Below are 24,908 nucleotides of genomic sequence, written 5' to 3' on the forward strand. Positions count from 1 at the left end.
CTGATGTGGTATTTTTCAAAACAAATCAGAATACAGATTTATCAGAAAATATTCTACCCAACTCCGCTACACACCAAAATAAAGTTCCCCCTAGAACTTGTCCAGCCAAATCACACCAACAAATAACTATGGACAGTGCCACCAGAATTTTGCAATTAAAATTGCTAGATCGGATACATGTGGTCAAGCCACTATATTGCAGCCAAGCTGCCAGAATAGAAACATGGATAAACCACTAGGAGATAGTCAAACTGCCAGAAACTTCCTCATTTCACATCATTCAAGTCCCATGCAATATGTCATGGCATGTATATACAGAAGCAGGGTGATAAGCATGTAAGTCATGCTATTGTACAGTAACATAGTCAGTAGGCATGGGAGTCCATGCCTTATAAAGCAGATTTATCAAAACTTAAAAAATAATATTAGAATTTCCATAAAGTCACATGCATGGTTATAAATTAGAATCAGTACCAATCAATTCAACATATTTGGATGTCACATATTCTTAAGCAACGGAGTCACGTAAACGCATACCAGCAAACTTAACAAAATACAGATCATACCTGGATAGCTCGCACACATTAGACAATAGCACATTGCGTTCTGACATATCTTACTTACTTAGGTTCAAACATAGCAGACATACATACAGATCACAAGTTGTTCATCATCAGATCATCATATATTGAGTTATATCCCCTAATTTAGATCATAAGGACCCTATAGTAGGCATGTGTTCATTTTGAACAACGCTTATGGCCCCAGGGAAAAAATTCTAAATATTGGTCCACACATCTATGTGGTTTCATACGGCCTGGATATCTGGCTTGTGTGCCTTCACACAATCTAGCACAAGCCCGTGTGGTTACCCGTGTATCCCACACAACCTGACACACACCCATGTCACCTGCTCATGTGGTCCTAATCCGCAATTAGTGAGTTACTTGGCTTGGAAAAACGGCTTGGGCACACGTCGGTATGCCTCCAATTTTCATGAACAGTAAGTTACACGATCGTGTGGCATCGACAGTCAGTTTTCTAATGACTAAACTCAAAACAGAAGTTGGATTATCAGTACCTACCTGATACGGTTTTGATGCGAAAGTAGCAGAGATGATTCCTAGGCCTAAAACAACGTTACAGTAACCAAATCAGACAATCAAACCGAAACAGATTGCTTGAATAACATCCAACCAAATCTATGTCAAAGAACTTTTGACACAACACTCCAAATCAAAACTTACTGGCAATAGACAGCGGACACACGATTCCTACATCGCTAAAGGAACTCTAGACGCCTCTCGAACCTCTCCTGATTCAAACAATCAATTAACAAACTCTCAAGGTAGAATTGTCCCTTGCTATGAAACTCAAAAATCGACAGAAAACTACATACTAGCAACATAAGAAATTGACTCTTATCGACGCTAAGAATGGAACCACAAGAAAAGGTTGGGCCCCGTACAAAATCTAATTCACACCCAATAGCAAAACGAAGGTAATTTGGAAGCAAAGAAAAACCAAAACGAAAAAGAAGACAAAAGAATAGGGAGAATGTTTTATTTTTGTCCCAAAAAACAAATAGGAGGGAGTTACCAACCTCTTAATTAACTAAATAAATTAAAAAAAACTAAACTGATTTACGAATTAATATAAAAATATTCTCATTACGCACCCAAAGATTCGAACACAAGACTAACGGGTATACAGAAGCTTAACCAGGAACCAGTAGGCTCATTCTTGATAGCGGTTGACTGAATTTAACTTATAATCCACATGTCTAAAGATAGGGATTTAGTCAAAAGTAGTAAAAATTCAAGAGATAATATTCGAACCCAAAACCTCACATACATAATCAGAACACTTAACCACTAAACAAATCAATTTACTTATCAAAACTTTCCAAAATAAAAACTCAAAATCAAGAGATTTCCACTCTTGGTCTCAAAACTCAATTTCTTCTAACCCGATTTTTGGGATGTTACATGTGGTATCTTCTTCTTCCTCTAATGACACAATGGTTCAAAGGGCTTTGGGTAATGATGCGCCTAAATTGGGACGAGGGCATAGGGAGAAATTTCCCTCTATGAAGTTCGAAATTTTGTCACTCATACCGTCATAAAGAAAAAGTCCATCTCTCACCTCACCTGCTTCAATGCCTTTTTCAGGTACTCCTTTTCTTATAGCACATTACGTTAATTATGACAAATTTACTGCGAAACACCGAAATTTTCTTACAGCTATTACTATAATGGTTGAGCCACAGTCTTTTAAAGAGGATATGAATGATGCAGGATGGCATGATGCTATGCAAAAATATATTTGTGCTCTAGAGGATAATGACACTTGGTCTATGAAAACACTTCCTCTTGGAAAGAAAGCACAGGGTAGTCACTAGGTGTACAAGATTAAATATAACTATGATAGAAGTATTGAGAGACTTAAAGCTTGTCTTGTTGTTTTTGGTAATCACCAAGTAGAAGGTATTGACTATAATGAAACTTTCACACCTGTGGCAAAAATGGTGACTATTCGGGATTTCTTAGTTATTGTAGCTTTAAAAAATTGGGAGTTACATCATATGGATGTTCATAATGCCTTCCTACATGGTATCTTGATGAAGAGTTTTACGTGAAGCTTCCTCCAGGTTTTGCTCCTGATAAGCATGGAATGGTTTTTCGTTTGCGCAAGTATTTGTATGGGTTGAAACAAGCTCCTCAATATTGGTTTGCGAAGCTTGTTACTGCACTGAAAAGTTATAGATTTCTTCAATCATATTCTGATTATTCTCTCTTTACATACACTAAGGGATCTATGCGCATTAATGTGCTAGTTTATGTTGATGATTTGCTTATTTCTGGGAACGATTCTGTTGCTTTAAAAACTTTTAAAGGGTATCTCAATTATTGCTTCCATATGAAGGATCTTGGTGTTTTGAAATATTTTTTGGGGATAGAGGTACTTCGTAGCTCTTTGGGGTTATTTCTTTTTCAAAGGAAATATGTACTTGATATTAATTCGAAGGCAGGTCTTTTGGGAGAAAAGTCCACAGGATCTCCAATAAAGCAAAATCATAAATTAGCGCATGCTACAAGGACAATTTTGTCTAATCATGAGCCGTACAGATGGTTAATGGGTTGTTTGATTTATTTGGCAGTGACCAAACTTGATTTGGCATACTCGGTTCATGTCTTATCCTAGTTTATGCATGAGCCAAGGCTGGAGTATTAGGACGCGGCTCTGTGTGTTGTTCGGTACTTGAAAAGCTCTCCTAGCTAAGGGATTCTTTTGAGATCTAATAGTGATTTATCCTTGAAAGGGTGGTGTGATTCGGATTAGGCTGCTTGTCCGTTAACTCGAGGTTCCCTTACTAGCTAGCTTGTCTTTCTAAGGCAATCTCCTATTTCTTGAAAAATTAAGAAACAACATACTCTTTCCCGTTCTTTTGTTAAGCCTGAGTATAGGTCTATGGCTTCCGTCACTTGTGAGCTCAAATGGCTGAAGGTCTTACTATTCAGAGTTTAGGTGTTCATCATCCTAAAGTAATTCCTTTATATTGTGATAGTCAATCTGCGTTGCATATTGCCCATAATCCTGTATTTCACGAGTGTACTAAACATATTGAAATGGATTGTCACTTTGTTAAGGATGCAATTCAGGATGGGTTGATTGCACCTTCTTATGTTTCGACCTCCGTTCAGTTGGCTGACATTTTTACAAAGGCTCTTGGTAAACTGCAATTTGAATATATTCTCAGCAAGTTGGGCATTTATGATCTGCATGCGCCAACTTGAGGAGATGTTAGGATATTATTATGGGATATTATCTTTTAGCAATTTGATTCCTAATAGGATGTTATAGGTTATTATTTCTTAGCAATTTGATTCCTAATTGGATATTATAGGATATTATTATGGGATATTATCTGTTAGCAATTTGACTCCTTCGTAACTACTACTGTATAGATATATATATCTATCAATAAAATTGAAAAAATTATCCTATTTATATATCTGTGATAAAAAATCTAGTATTAATACATCTACGTTTCTTCTGTGTCAATTAGTATGCAATAACTTTATATCATAAGGAGAATTATGATTGGCAATGATTGCCAAAATTTTCAATTTAATGTTAGATGGTGGAAGTTTGAAGAACCTTAAAATTAAAAAAATCAAAGAGTCGAAGTGATAATTTAGCCGCTCGTTTTCTGCCTTAGCTGCCTTGTGGTTGCGTCGTCCATTGCAAGATTGTAACTTTGACTTAACTTAGGCTTAAGTCAACATTTAACTCTTTGAACAATACTTTTTTTTATTCTACTAGAAATATTATTTTATCTTAAAATTTTGTTTATAAGAACATTACATGTAACACCTTTTTATTGAACATTAGTAATTGTGGGGGTAAAATGATATGGGAGGGAGATCAAGATTCCACAGTTGCTGCGAACAGCTGCTAACAGCTAAATTTTTTATACCCGTGAACTTAGCCACTACCAACCTATAACCCGACCTTACGTCATAGGTGCCTGACTTTGATGCCAAATTAACTTATCTTCGGGTTTGCAATTGCTATTAGGAATGGACAGAATGCGATGAACATCGCAAAGCGCGCAGAATCCATGAGCCAAATTAACATCCCAAGAAAGACCATTACTCAAAAATAGCTCAGCAACCTTCAAATCTTCAAAGTCGACAATAGCATCCGAATCAATATAAAAATTTGACTCGTCCATAAGCCATGGGTCCTCAAAAAGCACGAATCAATGGGCCATTTCCTAACCTCCATCGAACCCCTTCTTGGAGCAACTTCTTAGCCATACAAATGCTCTTCCACGTTAAGCTTGGGTTAGACCCTTCTGAAGCTTGGAGAAAATCCTCATTAGAAAAATATCTAGCTTTGAGAATCCGAGAAGGAAGAGGATCAAGATTAGATAATAAGCAGCAACCCTGTTTCCACGGCATAGCAGGATTGAGACCATGAAGATTATGGAATCCCAACCCATCAAGCTTTTAGGAACACACAACTTTTCGGTTTGTCTAGTGAAAAGACTTACCATTATTAGAACTCGAACCCCACCAAAAGGAGTTCATCATCTTTTGGATTTCATCATAGAGACTTAATAGAGTTTGGAAAACGCTCATGCAAACAATAGGCACCGTTTGAGCTATAGTTTTAATAACAACCTCTCTTCCAACAAGAGAATGATATTTATTCTTCCTATTTCGAAGTCGTTTAGAAACTTGACCTTTAATAAAAGAGAACACATCCTTTTTTCTGCCTACTAATTAAAGAAGGAAGACTCAAATATCAATCAGGGTGGTAAAGTGAACTAACACCAATCATCGAACAAGCAATCTGGTGATGATCACTACTAGTATTCAAACTATTCCCACCTATGAAAATTAACAGATTGACCTGAAGAATTTACACGAGTATATTTTTCATCGTAGTACATTCATCAACATTTGCTCTAAAGAAAAATGTGTCTATTGCAAAAAGAATAAGAGAAACCGAAGGACAACCTTGAATGTTTCCTTTACTCTCTGCTTGCCGAAAAAGAGTTGATAAACCCTCAACAAAAAGAAGGAAAAAGTAGGGGGAGAGTGGATCCCTTGAACTGTTTATATGTCCACAAACGTTATTGGTTAACTGCTGACAATATATGGAAACATACTTGTATTTGACAGTTATATGACACTTGTCAAATCTGAGTAACTTTAATCTTAAGAGTTCAGGCTTTGGTATACTGAACCACAATCCAGAAAGAGGAAGAGCTTAAAAATTTCCTTGCATAATGACTGAAAATGTTACAAAGTCCAACAATAACAAGCTTACACACTGTGAAACGTACGTATGAAGTAAGAAAAAACAAATTTGGGTGAAAAATGAAAAGCAGAAACAGAAGAAATACAATTAGACTGCACCTTTAATTAAATTTATGTGACTTGGGAACAGTTTCTTCCCTCAAAGTGTGTTATTGATGGAAACTACAGCACAACCTTGGAGACAGCTCGTGTTGAGACCTGAACATACTTTCGCTAAAGCATCACCACTGAAACCCTCTCATGCTAATGTCTTCAATGTATTTGGCATGCCATCCGCGGCATTGCCACTTCTTTACAAGATGCTCTCCAACACAGTAATCAGAGCAAATTTTTTATGATTAAAAACCTATACTTTCTGATATTTTCGATATCAAACTAAACCGACGCAGCATAGGGAGGTTTCAACAGCCAGTTCCAGAAGACTGCATCAACTAAGAAAAAGGATAATGTAAGGTTCATTGATATAGGTCAAAGAAGGATTAGCCTAGTCAATTTCATTGTCAAAAAAATATGGTTCAACCAAGCAATTTAGTCCATGAAGGGCATTGTGTCAGAATAGCCGCAGAAAAAATTACCTGCACTCTTTTCTAGGCTCGACCGCACACCTTTGGCTAGGAACATGCATATAATCAAAGATTAACATGGCCAACGTAATCCAGTGACCATCCAATATCAGACTCTATGTGTCAGAACTTGTGAACGAGGCCTTGCCCTTATTATCGTTTCATCACTGTGTCTAATCCATTCTGAAAGTCTCCATGGCTTTTGCCATTTCCATTTGAATTGTACGAGCCATTGGTGATGGCTTCTTTTCCACCTCCACAGTTTGCCATTGCCAGCTTGTCCATTAGCTACTAACTTTTTCATTGGTAATTGTCCGAGCGGTATCATCTGCACAAGCAGTGAATCGAACTTTCTTAGTCAAGCATGAAAGCAGATTGGAACATTATGATTGAAGTTGGAGACTGAAGTTACCTTCCGTGTTTGACCTATGAATGCTGCTGACTCTCTGGCTGGACCATTAACAATACCTGGGCTATATTTCAGCTGTTTCTGTGCTGGCACAGACATTGGAGATGATGAACCTTTCACATCATCAGCTATGTGTTTCAATGAAATAGGTGAGTTCCCCTGCTCATTGACACTTTTGTCAAAACCGATGATAGGAGCAGCAATGATGTTGATAAGGAAAATTCACTTGACGGCCAAAAGAATTATAACAACAGTGGCTACAACTAGACGATCCTATACAAATGACCATACAATTCTATTTATCTTGCCAAAGAAAAACCTACTTTAGATGGAATTCTTTTCTAGAGATTCCTCGATAAATTACAGGTTGCATCACTCAGCTGAAAAGAGGTTTGCAAGGTTACAAGGATAAGAAGCGTGAATTCAACTGTAACCAAGGTAAGTGAGATCCTACTAAGAGAAGACTAGAAGAGAAAAGTTTTGTCGTTCAGCAAGCAGTAAGAGATTCTATATCCAGCTGTTGATGGACTTTAGGTCAAACAAGAAAAAGGCTGATGTAACCAATCCAAAAACAGCTTTAGAATCATGAGTTGATTACTCAAATACTCCTCAATAAGTTTAGACTGTTAGAGTATGCCTTACATGAAAACCTAAATAAAGCCACATATGTTTAAGGCCTTAATAGAGTTCACATAAAACTAACCGTAGCTGACGTAGCCAGTGCAATGGCTACAGCTTGTTCTCTTAATTTTAGCTCATTCTCCACTTCTTTCCTTTGTAACTCACTCTGCCGCAACAGACCTACAAGTTCTTTAAGTTGTTCTTTCATTTCCCTGATTTCTATGTCTTTTTCCCATAAATGGCACCTGTTGATAACATATAAGCATCATTTAAAGAACCTTTGAACCATATGAGCTTGCTTTTTTTCTAGTTAAACTTCAGCACCAGGCTGTTATATTTTGACACAAGTATCTGTACATATATCACTAGCTGAGAGAGAACACCTTGAGTCTCCAAGAGAATTGAACATATATTGAAGCAAGTTCTTTGCATCTCCCATGGAGCGCAACTGATTCCAACGTCCACGGTTAGTGAAGGCACGCTCCCGCTCTTCTGCCTCTGAAAGTTGTGAAGCCATTGCTACAAGTGAATTAGATGATATGCCAAGCATATGCTCAAGTGAAAATATTCGTGCCACTCTTGCATTTGGTGACAAGGAAGATCCCCTGTAGAGTAGTAAATACAGCAACAAATGTTAGAGATGTTGGAGCACTTCTAAGGAGGAAAAAGTACCATATCTACAGCAGCATGCTATGTGACTCAGACTCACGTGCAAGTGTCAAATAAGGGTATATATCCGACACGGGTATGGTTAGACTTTTCTAAAGTTTTCAATGTATTTGGAAAATCTTTGGAGATCATATCCCCATATCCATATGTCGGACATGAGCATCAAACACCAATACTTCAAAAAAAATGAAGAGTCCTAGCAAACATAGGCAACATGTAACTAATCTCTCAAACTCATTTTCGATCTCACCATGGATGATCTATATCTCATGTAGGAGAGGAAAAAGGCTACAAACATGCACACAAATATTGGCTACTTGCTAAATTTGCTTTCTTGTATCTACTTCACTGATTCTGGAGCATAGAAACCGTATGATGGAAAAGTAAGAAAGTAAAATGCTTTCAGAAAATTGATACCTAGCACATCCATTCTTTCCTCTTGAAGGGCTCGGCCCCTTTGAATCTAACTCATCTACTTGTTTCAAGACGGCCAACTCTTCAGCCAATGCAGCTCTCCTGGAGATTTTGCATATTTAGCGAACTGGATGTCAGAATAGTTTATATTATCCAGCATCCGTTTTATTATACAAAGAAGATTTGTTACATACACTTGGCTTTGCTTCTCATATTCAAAGCGAACTTCATGCACATTCACCATGACTTCTAACTCATGATCTAGCCAACGTTGTAATCCTTTCTCATTGATCTACGTAAGGACTTAATTAATATTAAAATATACCATCAGGGTATTAAAATGACAAAGAAATTAAAAACAGAGATCATTACCTGCCCATTTGTTCCATTCCCATTGGCAATAGCTGGAATATACCAAAAAATTAGAAAATTGGATAAACAAAAGGGCATAGACATGGATTGTCTGGAAACAGCAACCTAAAAAGAAAAGCATACCCAAGTTATCACGAGCAGCAGATTTACGAGCTTCAAGCAACTCTTTTAGCCTCTTGGTGGCCATTGCAGCCTCCTCTGTTTTTCTTTGGAGAACCTGAAATCAAGAATAACTCCAAATTATTTCCCTACAAACAGAGCAGTTGTAAGCCCTCATCTCCTATGAGAAAGAAAAATCTGCTTACCAGTTTCTGGCGTTGATTTAAAGCTTGCAACTTATGCCTTTTGTACTCATTTCTCCGACCCTCTTTCCGTAACTGATTGTGCACACAAAACATATGATAGATGCAAATGCAAGTGATTATCTTTGTTCCCATGTAATATGTAATACAAAAGCATAATAGTTAATAAAATGACAAGCTATCATAAAAAGCTTAAGGCACCTGCAACAGTTCCTTTTCTCGAGAGGCTTTCCACTGACGGAACTGTTCTGCCTCTTGTTTTATCCGATGTTGCAACTGAACCTACAACCATGGAATAGGCAGAGGAAGAGAAGATAGCAGGGGGGCATTGAAGTGAGAAGTTTTAGCAGAGAATACAATAGAATTGATAAGAAAGAAATGAAAGATATAAAGATCAAAATAAGATTTAACCTTTTGCGCCTTTATGTATTGAATTTCATCTTGTAATCGTTTTGCCGCTTCATCACTCTTCTGTTTCTTTTTTAAAAGTTGAACCTGGTTCTCTTGTTTTTTCTTAAGATCCATAATCTAGAGCAATTTTTTTTTTTAATAAATTAACCAAAATCATCATCAATTCATCATCCATTTTCTTCAATCTAATGATAAATGCAATTTCAGCTAAAACTTCTTGTCACCTGTGCTTCAAGGGATTTTAGTTTCTGAGCATGAATGTCATGCACTTTCAGTGCTTGTCCTTCAGAACCAGCAGAAAGATTTTCAATTTCAGCCAACAACTGATCCCTCTCTTGCTGCACCGAAAAAAGAAAAGGCTAAAAGATGTTAACAAGCACAACTTTTCCTTGAAAAAAACTGAGAGAATTTCAAGGGGGGGGGGGAGTGTTTTTACACCTGCACAGCTCTTTTCTCTTCCTCTAATTCCTGAATTTTCTTCCCAAAATGCTGCTTGAGTGCAACTGTGTGGCCCCCAAAAACTTTCATCTCGGACTGATCATATGTAAAAGATGAGCATACACATCAAATATAAGAATGGCAGAAAGTCTGTGATGGGCATACTATTTAATTACAAGGAAATAGACCCCTATGAATACAGATTCTGAATAAACAACTAATGAATAATATTGCAAAGCGTTGAAGACAAAAAATTATACCTCTTTCTCCTCTAACTGTCTATTTAACTCATGCAACTCTTTGTCCATAGTATTTTGTAGAAGCATGTGCTCCCACTCTTTAGCTGCTCCTTCATCAATTTCTCTGGAATCACCTCCTAAAATGACCATTATATTCAAGCCGAGAAAACACCATGAGAAGAATATAAATATAGAACGGATATTACTAATAAAGAAGAATGTCATGCATCTTGCAAACATCAGGTATGCCGGTACCTATCATGGTTTCAACAATTTGATAATCCCTTGATTCTCTGTTGTGCAAGTTCCTTTTCAGCCCATCACTTTCAACAGAACACGGACTACCATCCTGAAATAATAAGAGTTTTGCACTCATATACATTTGAAACCACAATATCCATGATAAAAACTTGGATGTAAATCAACTGAGAAATTTCAAAGTTCAGAAGAACTCAATAAGGGTTTCCTTAACATACTTGAGCATCCATTTCACGTTGCTCGACAATGGTGCATCTGCTATGGTACTCGTAAAGTTCTCGGCACAGATCCTCATTGGCAGCTTCAAGCCAAGCAATCCTTTCTTTGAGAACCTACACAATAAGTCTATTAAAAAACTCGTGGGACACTAATCCTATATAATAAGTTATCTCCAAGAAGAAGTCCAGGAATAAATGAGATATTGAAGAGTTAAGACATGTATAACATGTGTTACTAACTTAAGATCTCAATATTCCTGTCAATTATAAAGTTTAATAAAGTGGTTAAGAGCACTATGATACCTGTACTTCGCCAGAACCTCCCCGGGCACAAAGTTCTGCTTGCAGATACTCTAATTGTTGGCGCATCTTTAGTATCTCAGTGGACATAGGATCTCGGTTAACCTATATGAAAGTCAAAGCAAGAATGAAATTATGTATAGAAACAATATTGAATTTTGCCTATATCTGACTAGGCAAAGGGAAGAAAAGAAAGACGAAACTTTTGAAGTAAGGAAAATTATTCTCTCGAACTTACAACTGGCTTGTTCTGGATATTGCGAGCACGATTTGCGTACTTTAAAGTATTCAGGGTTTCCTCAGCATTGATGTCAGCAGGACTAATGCAAGCTGCTTGAAAGGAAATGATCAACACAAATTCAAAATAGACATTTAAAGAGCAAGGCAGGGACTAGGACATGAATGTATCAAATTATAAAAATGAAACAGCTTATTTAGAAGAAATGGCATTACCTATCATGACAGTTCTACTGTTGCCACCAAGTGAATCCTGCCATAAGAAATGGTCATGTTTCTATCACTTTATAAACAACAGACCTCTTAAACTAGTCATACCTGCAAAAGCCGAGTAAGTTTACTATCTCGATATGGAACATGGACACCTTCTTTGCGTTTTTTTTCATCACCAAGTGCACTGATGACATTACCAAGTGCAAGTAGGCCCTTATTGATATGAACTCCTGTTTAGATGATGACTACGGCAATTACCATGTTTGGGTGGGGAAGATTACTTTAATGGAACAAAATAAAAATGATAACTAACCTTCTTTAAAACGCATCCCATCGGAACCTGTTCTTTTTGCTCTCTCTGATCCAGCAAGATCTACTAAATGTAACTTGGCACAAAGATATTCTTCACTCATAGAATCATTAGGATTTCCATCTCCGGAAACAGGGTTGAGTTTACGCATTTGCTCTAAGGTGATTGTGAATATTGCATGTGAGCGACTATACAACCAAATAAGGAAAGCCAAAAAAATTTGTCATTATAGAAAATTATTACTGTGGCATATTACCTGAAATTTTGGTATATAAAAAAATTATCAAAATTTGCATTTAGCAAATCATATAAAACCAAGAAAAAGGTAAAACTAAAAGAAGTAATTACTAAATAATACTTAATTTAACAAGAACCGAGAATGAATAAACCTTGACTGATTGTTCATGTTTGTACTCCCTGTAGCCCTACTCAAAGATCCCTGTTCTAAGCACGCACCCATTTCTTTTAATGTACTGACACTAACTTCAGTAGATCCTGCCAGTGTAATAACACCATCTGATGATTCACGAATCTGTATTGGCGGTTTTCCAGGGACATTTACTTTCCCAGTATTCGCACTTGCAGTATCTGATTTGTTCAAAAAAGTAGGATCCAACAAATCTCGCACTTCTTCTTTCAGGATCTTTACATCAAAATTAGATAAAAATTATGCATGTCAGGTCTACAAAGTAGGAAGAGCTAGTCAAGCCAGTTGTGATACTTATAATGATGCAAACAAGAGTTCTCGATCACATAAACCAAAAGATATATTCATAAAATGGATATCTCATACATGAAGGGCGAAGCTTTTACAACAACAGGTATTACAGCAAAGTAGAAAAACAAAATGAAATGTTTGGTTCTTTAACAAACCTCAATGAAGGACACATGCAATTGAAATTCGATTTGATGTTTTAGATTTTCAATCTTGCTGAACAAAGCATTCATTACTTGAGGAATGATTCCTGTTTGAGAGCCATCTTTGAAGCCTGTGCCCATAGTATATGTTTTACCTGATCCAGTCTGAAATAATTTTTCAAACTTCAATTGGAAGGAAAACAAAAACAGCAATATTTAGGTGTGTGTTGTGAGAGATTCAGCTGTACCTGACCATAAGCAAGAACAGTAGCATTATATCCTAAGAATAAGCCATCAACAAGTGGCACAATGCATTCCTCAAACATCCAAGAAGGAGAACTGGTGCTCCCATACACATGATCAAATGTAAAGGAATGTGTCCCAATTTGTACCTGCAGCATAGCAAAATATCCATTAGTTAATTCTGATTGATCAATCATTCAAGCATCCAAAAGATCCAGATCTCCAAATACTTCAAATTAACCCCAAAATCATCCATTTGAAAGCACTTAAAAGAATTAAGGTCTGCATTAATAAGTGACAGTACCTGAGGTTTTCCTGGGATGACAGTAACGCAGTCTTTACAACCTTGAACCTTCTCATCACCGATAAGTGGTCTTACATGAACCGCAACCTTAACACAACATTCCTCTGAACCTCCACCAACTTCCATACGAAACAGCTAAAAGAAAATTCCACAAAGAGAGAGAAGAAGAAAACCCCAAAAAGTAAAATATTTATTTTCTTCTTTTCCTTGTAAAAAAACCCTTCTCATGGACAATGGGTTGCTGCTGCTGTTGTTCGGAAATGTAAGAAAAAATAAAGAAGAAACTGTAGAAGAGGGAAGGGTAGTTGAGGAATGAGAGGGAATGGGATAGCATAACCATAGAAGTATACAAAGCAGAAAGTTTAACTGCAGTGATAACAACTACTGTCATTTTCCCTAGCCTTCACATAAAAAATCGTCATGTAAAAGAAAAAGGAAAAGAACTTTCGTAACACTCTTCCCCTTTTTATCCTACTTTTTTGCTTACTGCAAATCTCAATTTCCCATGTTCCTCTGTTTCTTATTATGACCTTCATGGAGTTTCGTCTTTGTCCTTATCTTTACAGCTCTACCCCTTTTAGCTCCATTTTTTTCTGGGTTTTGGTTAAAAATTTAAAAAAAAAAAAGAAAGATAGATAAGTGCTCCTAAAACCACGTATTATGAGGATGAAAATTTCATGATTGTGCTCAGGATATGGTCGATAAACAGGGATGACCACGCCATCATCCTCTGTGGTAAGAGTATTATTTTATAAAGGTTCGATATAAGTAATTCCACTCCCCCACAGCACATAAGCCGCGTGATTGGAATCATATATGCCATTTCTAAAAGTAAAAACCACTTTGTTATTTGTATCCTACATTTTTTTTTGTTATCGTTCTCTGTTATCTGTAGAAGTTTACTAAAGTTATGTTTTAAATATATTATTATGAATAATATTATGTCAATTTATAAAATTTTAATTGTCAAAATTTAACATTTGGAAAATATAGAAGTTTGAAATAATCTAATTTGAATAAATATAATTATTTTTGGGACTAAAATTATGTACTGATTCGGACTAAAATAGATCAAATAAAAAATATAAAAATTAAATTCACAACTTTCATAAAGTAGAAGATCTAATAGCAAAAGTTAACCTATCTTTTTCTTACTAAATTCGTTTTGTTTTCCCATAATTTTAATTTTTAAAAGATGATGTTCTAATATTACTTCCCCAATAGTTTATAAATTGTATATAAAATCAAACAAGTTCTGAACCAAAAAAAAAAAAATCAATGAAACAAGCAATACATACTCATTTGTGATCACAGACCTCTATTATATGTTCTAATAAATTAAAGAAATAAAATTGACGAAAAGCTAACCCAGGAAAGAAGAAATGGCACAAAAAGAAGAAAAAGAACCCAGAAATGGGCCTCTCTGTATTCTTTTTTACTGATTCTGTGGCAGTTAATTAAATTCGTGTTTTTTGGGTTTCCTTTTGTTGTGATGTGCATGTTTGGAGCCACTAAATTGCACCATCAATACTCTTGTAAAAAATGCAATTTGGAAAAGAAGGCCCCACTTCCACTTCTTTTAATTTTATTATTTTTATGTTAGTATTTAATTGAAATATTTATTTTATTATATTCTTATAAAACAACTTATCAACATAAATATAAAAACTGAATCAAATATTTTTCACAAAATTCATACAATTAAATTTATATTATATTTAGACATGTGGATGGAGCTGTTTGCTTATATAAAAATGCTAAATTGGGTTTATATCCTTATGCACTTTTAATTTAAATAAATTATGTGCATCACAAGTAACTTCAAATTAAAAGCCTCATTAGGTTACCTAAACTTTGGATACCTTTTTCTTAACACCATTCATTATTAGTTTTAGGTTGGATCTTATTCAATTATTCTGATGGCATATTGATATTCATTTTTTTCATAAATTATTTTAAATTTATCGTTTTTCTAATATTTAATATATGCATATAAAAATTACCAGCAAATAAATGAGTTCAAAAGATTTTCAAATATAAAATAATTATCAATCTAATATACACATGCTCGTATAAATAGCTTGTGTCAACTCTCTTTAATTCACACATATTCAAAAACAAAACTAGAATGGTTAAAAATTTCATTGAAATTTTAGTTAAAAAGTTTATAGAAAAATTTATTTAAATATTTTTCTATAAAAATAATCAATGATTTAAAACGATTATGTAATTTTAGAGCCTAAAGAAGAACTAATAAGTTAATTGAGAGTACAGGGCGACACTTTAGGTCGATAAATCAGCGGACTGCTCCGGTTGTTGCAACATTTAGAGAGGATGTCGCGACAATGAAGTTCGAATCAAAAGGGGAATATACAACCATCGATGTTGCAACAACCACCACTTAATATCACGACACCCTACTTCAAACAAAGAGGGGGAGCATTCGGCGTGCAATGTCGCGACGCTAATCTGACGAAACCCAAAATTATTGCATGGGTGTTTTTGTTTGCACAACCTTAAATAACTTGTAACTCAACCTTTGTTTGACCTAATTTGGTCATAATACATGTAATATATAAATAATAGCTCAAAACAACATATTACAAGGGTTCAAAAAGTTTTTCATACCTTTGATTTAGGTTTTTAGTTTTCTTTTATGTTTGCTTAATCTGAAGATTTCTATTCCAAAGTTAGACAATTGTGAGTAGAGATTGTTCTAGATGCGAGCATTTCCATTAATAAATTTATGAGTATTCTTTTCCCTATTCTATTTGTTAGAATTAAGTGACTTGAATCATTATTTAAATAAAATACAGTGGTAAAATAAAATAAAAGTAAAAATCATATAGAACTACACTTCTTTTATTTTATTTTAGAATAAGATTTTTTAAACCTTATTAAACTCCATCTATTTGATATTGATTAGAATAAGGTGTTTCAATCTTACTACAATCCTATTAGAATATGATTTTACAAGCCTATAAATAGACATAGTCTACTCCTCTTGTAATCATTCGAATTCGACATAGTAAATTTTCTTCTCCTCTACCTGTGTTTTTTCCCGAAAGGGTTTCCACGTAAAATCTATATGTTCTTTATTTTTTATTTCTCTTTTTTCTTTGTGATATATTGTCATTACCGATATTCTATTTTTTTTACAAATTGGTGTCAGGGCTTCCCGATTGTTCATCTTAATCACGATAATGGCTTCTTTGAAATATGAAATTCTGCTATTGGACCGCAACACCAGATTCGCGTTGTGGCAAATAAAGATGCAGGCAATTCTTGCACAGATGGACTTAGAAGAAGCTCTGCTAGGGGTAGATAAGATGCCTTCGACATTGACGGATGAAGAGAAGAAACACAAGAATTGAAAGGCGTTAACACAGTTACATCTGCATTTGTCTAACAAAATTTTACAGGATGTAATGAATGAGAAGACTGCCACTGGATTATGGAAGAGGCTGGAACAAATATGTATGTTGAAAACTCTAACTAGCAAGCTACATATGAAGCAGCGTCTTTATGCTCATCGTTTGGAGGAAGGTGCATCTGTGCACGAACACTTAATAGTGTTTAAAGAAATTCTCTCAAACTTGGAGGCCATAGAGGTTCAGTATGATAAGGAAGATCTAGGGTTGATTCTACTTTGTTCTTTTCCCCCGTCTTATTCAACCTTTAGAGACATTATTCTATATAGCCGCGAGTCTCTCACAGTTGATGAGGTTTATGATTATTTGACCTCGTATGATAAGATGAAGCATCTTGTGGTTAAAATCGACTCTCAAGATAAAAGTCTCATTGTTCGTGGGAGACAAGATCGTAATACTGATAATGATCGTGGAAGGACACATGAACGGAATCCTCGCAATAAATCTAAGGGTAGATCGAAGTCTTCAAACAGAGGTAAAACTTGTAACTTCTGCAAGAAGAAAGGGCACATTAAATCTGAGTGTTATAAGCTACAGAATAAGATAAAAAAGGAGGCTGCGAATTAAAAGGGAAAACAACCAGAAAATTCTGGTGAAGCTGATGTTGTAAAAGACTACAGTGATTGTGAACTTCTAGTCACTTCTGTCAACAATTCTAGAATGAGCGAGGACTAGATCCTTAATTCGGGTTACACCCTTCACATGAGTCCCCAATCGGGATTGGTTTACAACTTACGAAACAATATCTGAAGGTGTTGTTTTGATGAGAAATAATGCTTCGTGTAAAATTGCAAGTGTCGGAACGATTAAAGTTAAGACGTTTGACGGAGTTGTTAGAGCACTTAGTGACGAGCGACATGTTCTAGAATTGAAGAGAAATTTAATTTCGTTGAGTACTCTTGATTCAAAAGGGTACAGATACACAACTGAAAGTGGGGTTTTGAATATTTCCAAAGGTTCCCTTGTTATGATGAGAGAGCAGAGAAAGACTGCCAAGTTATATGTTTTACATGGTTCTACTGTTACTGGTGATATAGTTGTCGCTTTCTCTTCCGTGTCAGATGATGATATTACTAAAATTTGGCATATGCGCCTAGGGCATATGAGTGATAATGGCATGGTCGAATTGAGAAAAAGAGGACTTTTTGATGGGCAAGAAATTTGCAAATTGAAGTTCTGTGAGCATTGCGTTTTTGGGAAGCAAAAGAGAGTTCGATTCACCAGAGGAATCCATAACACGAAGGGAACGTTGGAGTATATTCATTATGATCTGTGGGGGCCATTCAAAGTGCCTTCGAGAGGTAGAGTATGCTAACTTTTATTGATGATTTTTCTAGAAAAGTTTGGACGTTCTTCCTGAAGCAGAAAAACGATGTGCTTTCTGCATTTAAGTCTTGGAAAAATATGATTGAAAAAGAGATGGGAAAATAAATAAAATAACTCTGTACAAACAATGGCTTAGATTTCTGTACTGATGAGTTTAATAAACTGTGCAAGTCAGAAAGGATCATAAGACACTTGACAGTTCGTTATACTCCACAGCAAAACGGTGTTGCAGAACGAATGAACAAAACGATCATGGAAAATGTTCAATGTATGTTGTCAAATGCCAACTTACCAAAGTTATTTGGGGCCGAAGTATCCTCTATTGCATGTTTTTTGATCAACTGATCTTTATCCATTGCCATTGAGAAAAAGACTCCATAAGAGGTATGGTCTGGTAATCCTACTGACTATTCTGATTTAAAGATCTTTGGGTGTCTTGCGTATGTTCATGTTGATAATGGAAAATTGGAACCCAGATCTATTAAATGTGTTTTTCTTGGTTATAAAGCTATGTAAAAAGGTATAAGTTATGATTTCCTGAAAATAGAAAAGTTGTGATTAGTAGAGATGTTGTTTTTGATGAAACTGCTATGTTACCTAACTTATCTATTAAAGACTCTTCTAATAAAGAATCAAAAGTAGGTGGAGCATCAGATTAATTCAGAATCTACAACAGAGTTGACTCCTCAAGCCTGTACAAAAATCCAGAATAGAGTTGCTTCTTCACCACAATACTCTATCGCCAAAAACAAAATTAAAAGAGAAATTAAACATCCAAAGAAGTATGTCGAGGTTGATCTAGTTGTTTATGCTTTAAATGTGGCTGAAGATAAAGATGAAAACTAAGAGCCATCTAATTATTCTGAGGCGGTTAGCTTGAAGACTCAGAAAATTGGATGTTTGCTATGCAAGAGGAGATGAAATCACTCCACAAATATAGAACATAGGATCTTGTGAAACTTCCTAAAGGTAAAAAAACTGTTCGTTGTAAATGGGTGTTTAAAAAGAAATAAGGGAGTCTACGAGTTGAAGAACCCAGATATAAAACAAGACTTGTTGCAAAGGGTTAAAGTCAAATTCCAGGAGTGGACTTCACAGATGTGTTCTCCTCAGTTGTGAAGTATAGTTCGATTCGATCTTTGCTTGGTATTGTAGCTATGCATGATTTGGAGCTTGAACAGTTAGATGTAAAAATTGTATTTTTGCATGGAGAACTTGAGGATGATATTTACATGCAACAACCAGAGGGTTTTACAATCTCAGAAAAAGAGGACTATGTTTGCTTGCTGAAAAAATCCATTTACGGTTTGAAACAGTCACCAAGATAGTGGTATAAGAGGTTTGATTCCTTTATGACTTCTCATGATTTCAAAAGAAGTAGCTTTAACAGTTGTGTTTACTTTAAGAAAAATAGTGATGGTTCTTTTGTGTATTTACTCTTTTATATATTTACTCTTTTATGTTGATGACATATTGATAGCAGCAAAAGATAAATGAGAGATAAGAAACATTAAAGTCCAACTAAATGAAGAATTTGAGATGAAATATTTGGGACCAGCAAAGAAGATATTTGGTATAGAGATTCTCAGATATAGAAAAACAAGTAAATTGTACCTAAGTCAGAAGGGGTACATTGAGAAACTTTTTTGCATGTTCAATATGCAGAGTGCTAAGCCTGTTAGTACTCTTTTAGTAGCACATTTCAGACTTTCATCAGCTTTGTCTCAACAATCAGATAATGAGATTGAGTACATGTCACATGTTCTATACTCTAGTGCAGTGGGATCTCTCATGTATGCTATGGTTTGTTCACGTCCAGATTTATCATATGCAGTGAATGCGGTTAGCAGATACATGGTGAATCCCAGTAAAGAACATTGGAAAATAGTTCAGTGGATTTTAAGATACTTATGAAGTACTACTGATGCTTGTTTACAATTTAGAAGAACTAAAGATAGAGTCATTGGGTATGTTGATGCTGATTTTACTGGAGGCTTTGATAGAAAAAGATCTCTCGCAGGTTATGTCTTTACAATCGGAGGTTGTGCAATCAGTTGGAAAGCCACTTCGCAAACTACAGTCGCTTTTGTCTACCACTGAAGCTGAGTACATGGCGATTACTGAGGCTTGTAAAAAAGCTATTTGGTTGAAGGGACTCTTTAGTGAACTAAATGAAGACCTTCAAATCAGTATAGTATTTTGTGATAGTCAGAGTGCCATATTCCTTACAAAAGATCAAATGTTTCATGAGAAAACAAAACACATTGATGTTCGATATCATTTTGTTCGTGATATTATTGCTCGTGGTGATATTGTTGTGAGCAAAATTAGTATTCATGAAAATCCTGCAAATATGATGACTAAGTCACTTCCTATAACCAAGTTTGAGCATTGCTTAGACTTGGTTGGTGCTCATTGTTGAAGTTAAACCATTAAGGGGTTTTATGGAAGAGGTAGAGAACTTGTTTGTTGAGAGTTCACAATGAAGAACTTGTTAATTGAGAATTCGTGTCAAGGTGGAGATTATTAGAATTAAGTGACCCGAATCCTTATTTAAATAAAATAAAAGTAAAATCCACATAGAACTACACTTCTGTTATTTTATTTTAGAATAAGGTTTTTTAAAACCTTATTAAACTCCATCTATTTGATATTGATTAGAATAAGGTGTTTCAATCTTACTACACTCCTATTAGAATATGGTTTTAGAAGCCTATAAATAGACATAGTCTACTCCTCTTGTAATTATTTGAATTCGACATAGTAAATTTTCTTCTCCTCTGCCCGTGGTTTTTCCCCGACAAGGTTTACACGTAAAATTTGTGAGTTCTTTATTTTTTTATTTCTCTTTTTTTGCGATATATTGTCATTACTGACATTCTATTTTTTACACTATTTATTTGCATCTCTTTCATTAATTCAGTTAATTGAATGTTTGTGTAAATATTATAATAAACTTACACTTTTAGCAATGAAAATAATGTTTCATTAATAGTGTTATCTACAAATCTTCACTTTTAGCAATAGAAATAATGTTTCATCAATATCATCCAAATGCTAGTTACTAATATCATGATTTAAATAAACAAATAAATTCATATCTCAAATTAAATATATATCATAAAAAAGAAAGAATACTTTTGTACTAAAACTTTCGCTCACAAATTGAATAGACTGAGTTAAATTTCAATTCTCTGAACTTATTATTTATTTATAGTGCACTGATAGGTGCATAAGTGACTCTTTAAAATGACATCACTTTTCAAGTTTCACATTGTGGTTTCAAAAGATCATTTCAACCCAACCTTTTTGAAAGTAACTATTAGATTCAATAACACAACTTTTTGGCTTAGGAAGGTTTTCCCAAATGGTCATAATGCTTCTATTGGATAGAAGCATGTTCAACTAATGTTTGAACCATGTCATCACCATTCAAAACAAAATCCACTAATAGATCATTTCCCAACCATGCATTTTCATTCCATCCATCTTCTTTCTTTATTTTTTTTCTTCCTTTCTTGCATGATATATAATATATGTTATATAAATCTATACCAATCATAATCATGCATCTTAAAATGTCATGTATACAATGAACTAGCATTTGATTTTTGTCAAGTAATTGATGCATAAGACACCTACATCTTTTGCATAATACAGTTCAATAAACACATAAAAATTGAAATCTAAATCATGTAATAAGAGTAAAACAATAAATTTGACATACCTTTTCTTGCCATGAAAAGTTCATTTTTAATCAAAATTTGACAAAATCATTGATCTTGAAGCAACCACATTTACCAATATCCATCCTCATAGTACCATGCTTGTAGTGGCATGTGAATACGTGGTGAATAGACAAGTCTTCTTTAATTTCTCATAAATTGCGAAAAGGGAACCTTAAAGTTGTTGGTGTGTAGGGATAAAAATAATCTTATAAGAAATTAACGAAGGTTTCAAGGTGTATATCAATGCCACTTTCTTTAAAGTTTTATTCACCCCACCTATATTATATTGTGCAAAAGAGTTACTGATGAATGAACCTCAATGATACAATGAAGTCCAATGACTATCTACATTTTGCACTGATGGAAACAATCCACTGAGCACTAAGTGGGGCATAGCAAAGATATCAATTTCTATAAAGAATTTTTGCAGCAATTCTTTATAAAACATTCTAGGAATATAAAAGATGGTGGGAGAAATAGAAAGAAACTTTGTTTCTATATTTTTAGGTGTGTCATACAAATGAAAATTCATTCTTATCTTTAGGAGGTCTCATGTCTCTTCATAGGGACATAACTACCCAAAATGAATAGTCCTATCTTTAGTAATAGATATAATTATTCAATAGATATCTACTTTAATAATTATGACGATTTATTAATAAACAAGTGACATAACTTTTGAATTTAAGAGACATCACTCATTACTATAAATAGTGACAACTTTTGGTTAATAACTAAGTGACATAACTTTTGATTATTTATATATTTTCATTTACAACTATTAAAACACTATACATATTTTGAAATTGTTGAGCTGAAAATATATATCATATATTCGCTATTAGAAACTGATTCCATTGCCCTAATTCTTAAAGTGAAAATTGAGGAACATTTCCCAGCTATCAGTTACTGGTTGACAAAGATTTTTGGACGAGATTGAAGGTTTTTATTTTTATTTTTGAAGAATGGATAATGATTTTTAGTTGGAATTTTATTACATAAGTTAATTTAGGTCATAACAAATGACCCCATTTAGCTAACAATTGAGACGTTTATCATTATTCAAAAAAGGAAAAATTCAATACTTTTGGTTTGCTTGGCTTTTATTGATGTGGTAGATTGTAAGTTAAAGCAAACTTGTCATACATCCAGTCAATTCTCATCGTTCACAAGGAATAAACAATGGGAAAGCAAGAAAATATATATTAAAAAAAGACCAAGCAACTAAAGCAAGCCCCGTTGTTTTGTCCATTATCCCGGGAGGGGATTTATTTGATCATAAAAATATAATTATGACGTTGAGTAGAACATCCCCTCTAATTTATTTAAACTGATCACTCCATCTTACCAACCTTGAAAAAGGTTCAATAATACAAATTCCTTTTGTCACTGTTATTAATAATTTAAGATTTAGTTCTCTTTGCAATCTATTATTAGCTAGGATAGGATAGGCGGTACGTGTTAAATATGGATATAATATATTTTATGGTTATATATATGTATACATGTACCCAACGTATATCTTACAATACATGTGTTTTGAATCTTTAAGTTGAATCAAGTAGAAATGAAAACTTGAGTGTATTATTTCATGTATACATAATCGATGCAGTCACCCAAGTATAAACTTGAACCATATACTGAGATAGACTTGTTCATTTCAGCTCATTGATATTATCAAACAAGCATTTTATCCATGCTTTTAAGGGAATAAAATTTGCAATGATCAAAGCTAAGAGAGAACATCAAAACCACAGTGTTGATCCTCATCTTGCTGGTAGAATCGACATTCAACAGACACCCCTAAAGACATACATACATGCATGCATGCATGTTTTCTTTGTTTGCTTTTATCTACTTCATAATAATGCAGGTATAAAAGATAAAAGTCTTATATTCTAAGTTCGACTTTAAACTATACTTTTTTTTTTTGCAATTTATTTTTTCTAATTTAGTATGTAAACTATTGCTCTATCACACAATTTGACATCTTTTACTAATGGTGTTAGTCAGTGATGATGTGTCTCAATAAGTAAACTATTACTTTTAAATATAAAAAACTGTAAAAAATAAAAAAAAGAGAATTTTAATATATATTATAAAAATATATAATTCAAAAGAAATATGAAAGATTGAAAAACTTATAAAAAATATAAAATATAAAATTTTAGAAAATTAAAAAATTAAAATTCAAAAAATGTATAAATTTGAGAAAAATTCTAACAATACAAAATATATTTTAAAAGATTATATATATAATTCCTAATAAAATTATAAAAAAATTCAAAATTTAAAAATATATTGGATTTGACTGATGTTGATCGGCGTTGGTTGGCATTGACCGCACTGATTGATCGTCACACTTCAATATCAGACAATGTTGGTCAACACAAATCAACGCTCGCAGTCAAATTTTAATTTGGAAATTTTTAGAATTTTTATTCTTTTTAGTTTTCTAAAACGTTAACTTGGGCAAAATACCGAAATGGGCCCGGTATTTTATTATTTATCAGAATGGGCCCTTTTTCCCGAAAACGTGTCCCCGTCAGCGCGATGTCAGTGGACGTGTCAGCAAAACGTGTCCCTGGGGGCACGCTTTGCTTACGTGGACACAAAGTGCGCTTACGAGGACGGGCTTTGTTGCCAAGTAAGCAAAGCGCGCCCCCGGGGACGCGTTTTGTTGTCACGTAGCGCGCCCCTGGGACACGTTTTCCCCGCGTGTGAACAGTGCAACGGTCATTTTTTTGGTCGTTCCCCCCCAACGGTAAAAAAAAACCTATAAAACCCCCCCACCCTTTCATTTTTTTCACAAACTAATACTCTCTCAATTATTTTCTCAATTTGCTCTCAATTTCCTTCCAAATTTCTCTCAAATCCATATTTAATTTTATTTTGCTCTCAAGTTCCTCTTAAATTTCTCTTAGATCCCTATTTTTAATTATTTAAAAAAAATTTTAAATCATAAAAATTTGTACGAATTTAGCAATGGCCGGAGAATTGATTCGTCTTGATAACCAACACATATCCGTCGAACAAATGAAAATGGTAAGTGTTAAATTTATTTTTTTAAATATTATTTAAGATTTTTTTATTTATGCATTTTTAGATAATTATTAATTTATTATTTGTTATAAAAGTCTGTAGATCAGATATTGGAATGCTATATCCGGAATATGCATGGTCCTCCATCACCGTTGGTAGAGAATTACCTAC

General features: G+C 34.4%; 1 protein-coding gene across 3 annotated transcripts; it reads right to left on the reverse strand.

Annotated features, from left to right (window-relative positions):
* Positions 1-5,781: 5,781 nt before the first annotated feature.
* On the reverse strand, positions 5,782-14,028 carry LOC107922148 (kinesin-like protein KIN-4A). Of its 3 annotated transcripts, none has more exons than XM_016852020.2 (26): positions 13,211-14,028; positions 12,912-13,055; positions 12,679-12,828; positions 12,195-12,448; positions 11,809-11,993; positions 11,601-11,725; positions 11,499-11,535; positions 11,284-11,375; positions 11,049-11,150; positions 10,746-10,859; positions 10,525-10,618; positions 10,291-10,406; positions 10,031-10,126; positions 9,817-9,930; positions 9,593-9,709; positions 9,383-9,463; positions 9,185-9,256; positions 9,003-9,096; positions 8,880-8,911; positions 8,702-8,799; positions 8,511-8,609; positions 7,808-8,029; positions 7,507-7,669; positions 6,807-6,962; positions 6,407-6,722; positions 5,782-6,253 (listed from the first exon to the last, which is right to left on the reverse strand). In XM_016852020.2, exons 1-25 carry the CDS (start codon positions 13,334-13,336, stop codon positions 6,504-6,506), a joined length of 3,102 nt encoding a protein of 1,033 aa, XP_016707509.2. In that variant the 5' UTR covers positions 13,337-14,028; the 3' UTR covers positions 5,782-6,253; positions 6,407-6,503. The 3 variants fall into 3 exon arrangements, with proteins under 3 accessions (XP_016707509.2, XP_016707510.2, XP_016707511.1); XM_016852021.2 differs by having other exon boundaries at positions 5,782-6,262; XM_016852022.2 differs by lacking the exon at positions 13,211-14,028 and having other exon boundaries at positions 5,782-6,262; positions 12,917-13,052.
* Positions 14,029-24,908: the final 10,880 nt, after the last annotated feature.

Source organism: Gossypium hirsutum, chromosome D01 (assembly GCF_007990345.1).
Source record: "Gossypium hirsutum isolate 1008001.06 chromosome D01, Gossypium_hirsutum_v2.1, whole genome shotgun sequence".
NCBI classification, from domain to species: domain Eukaryota; kingdom Viridiplantae; phylum Streptophyta; class Magnoliopsida; order Malvales; family Malvaceae; genus Gossypium; species Gossypium hirsutum.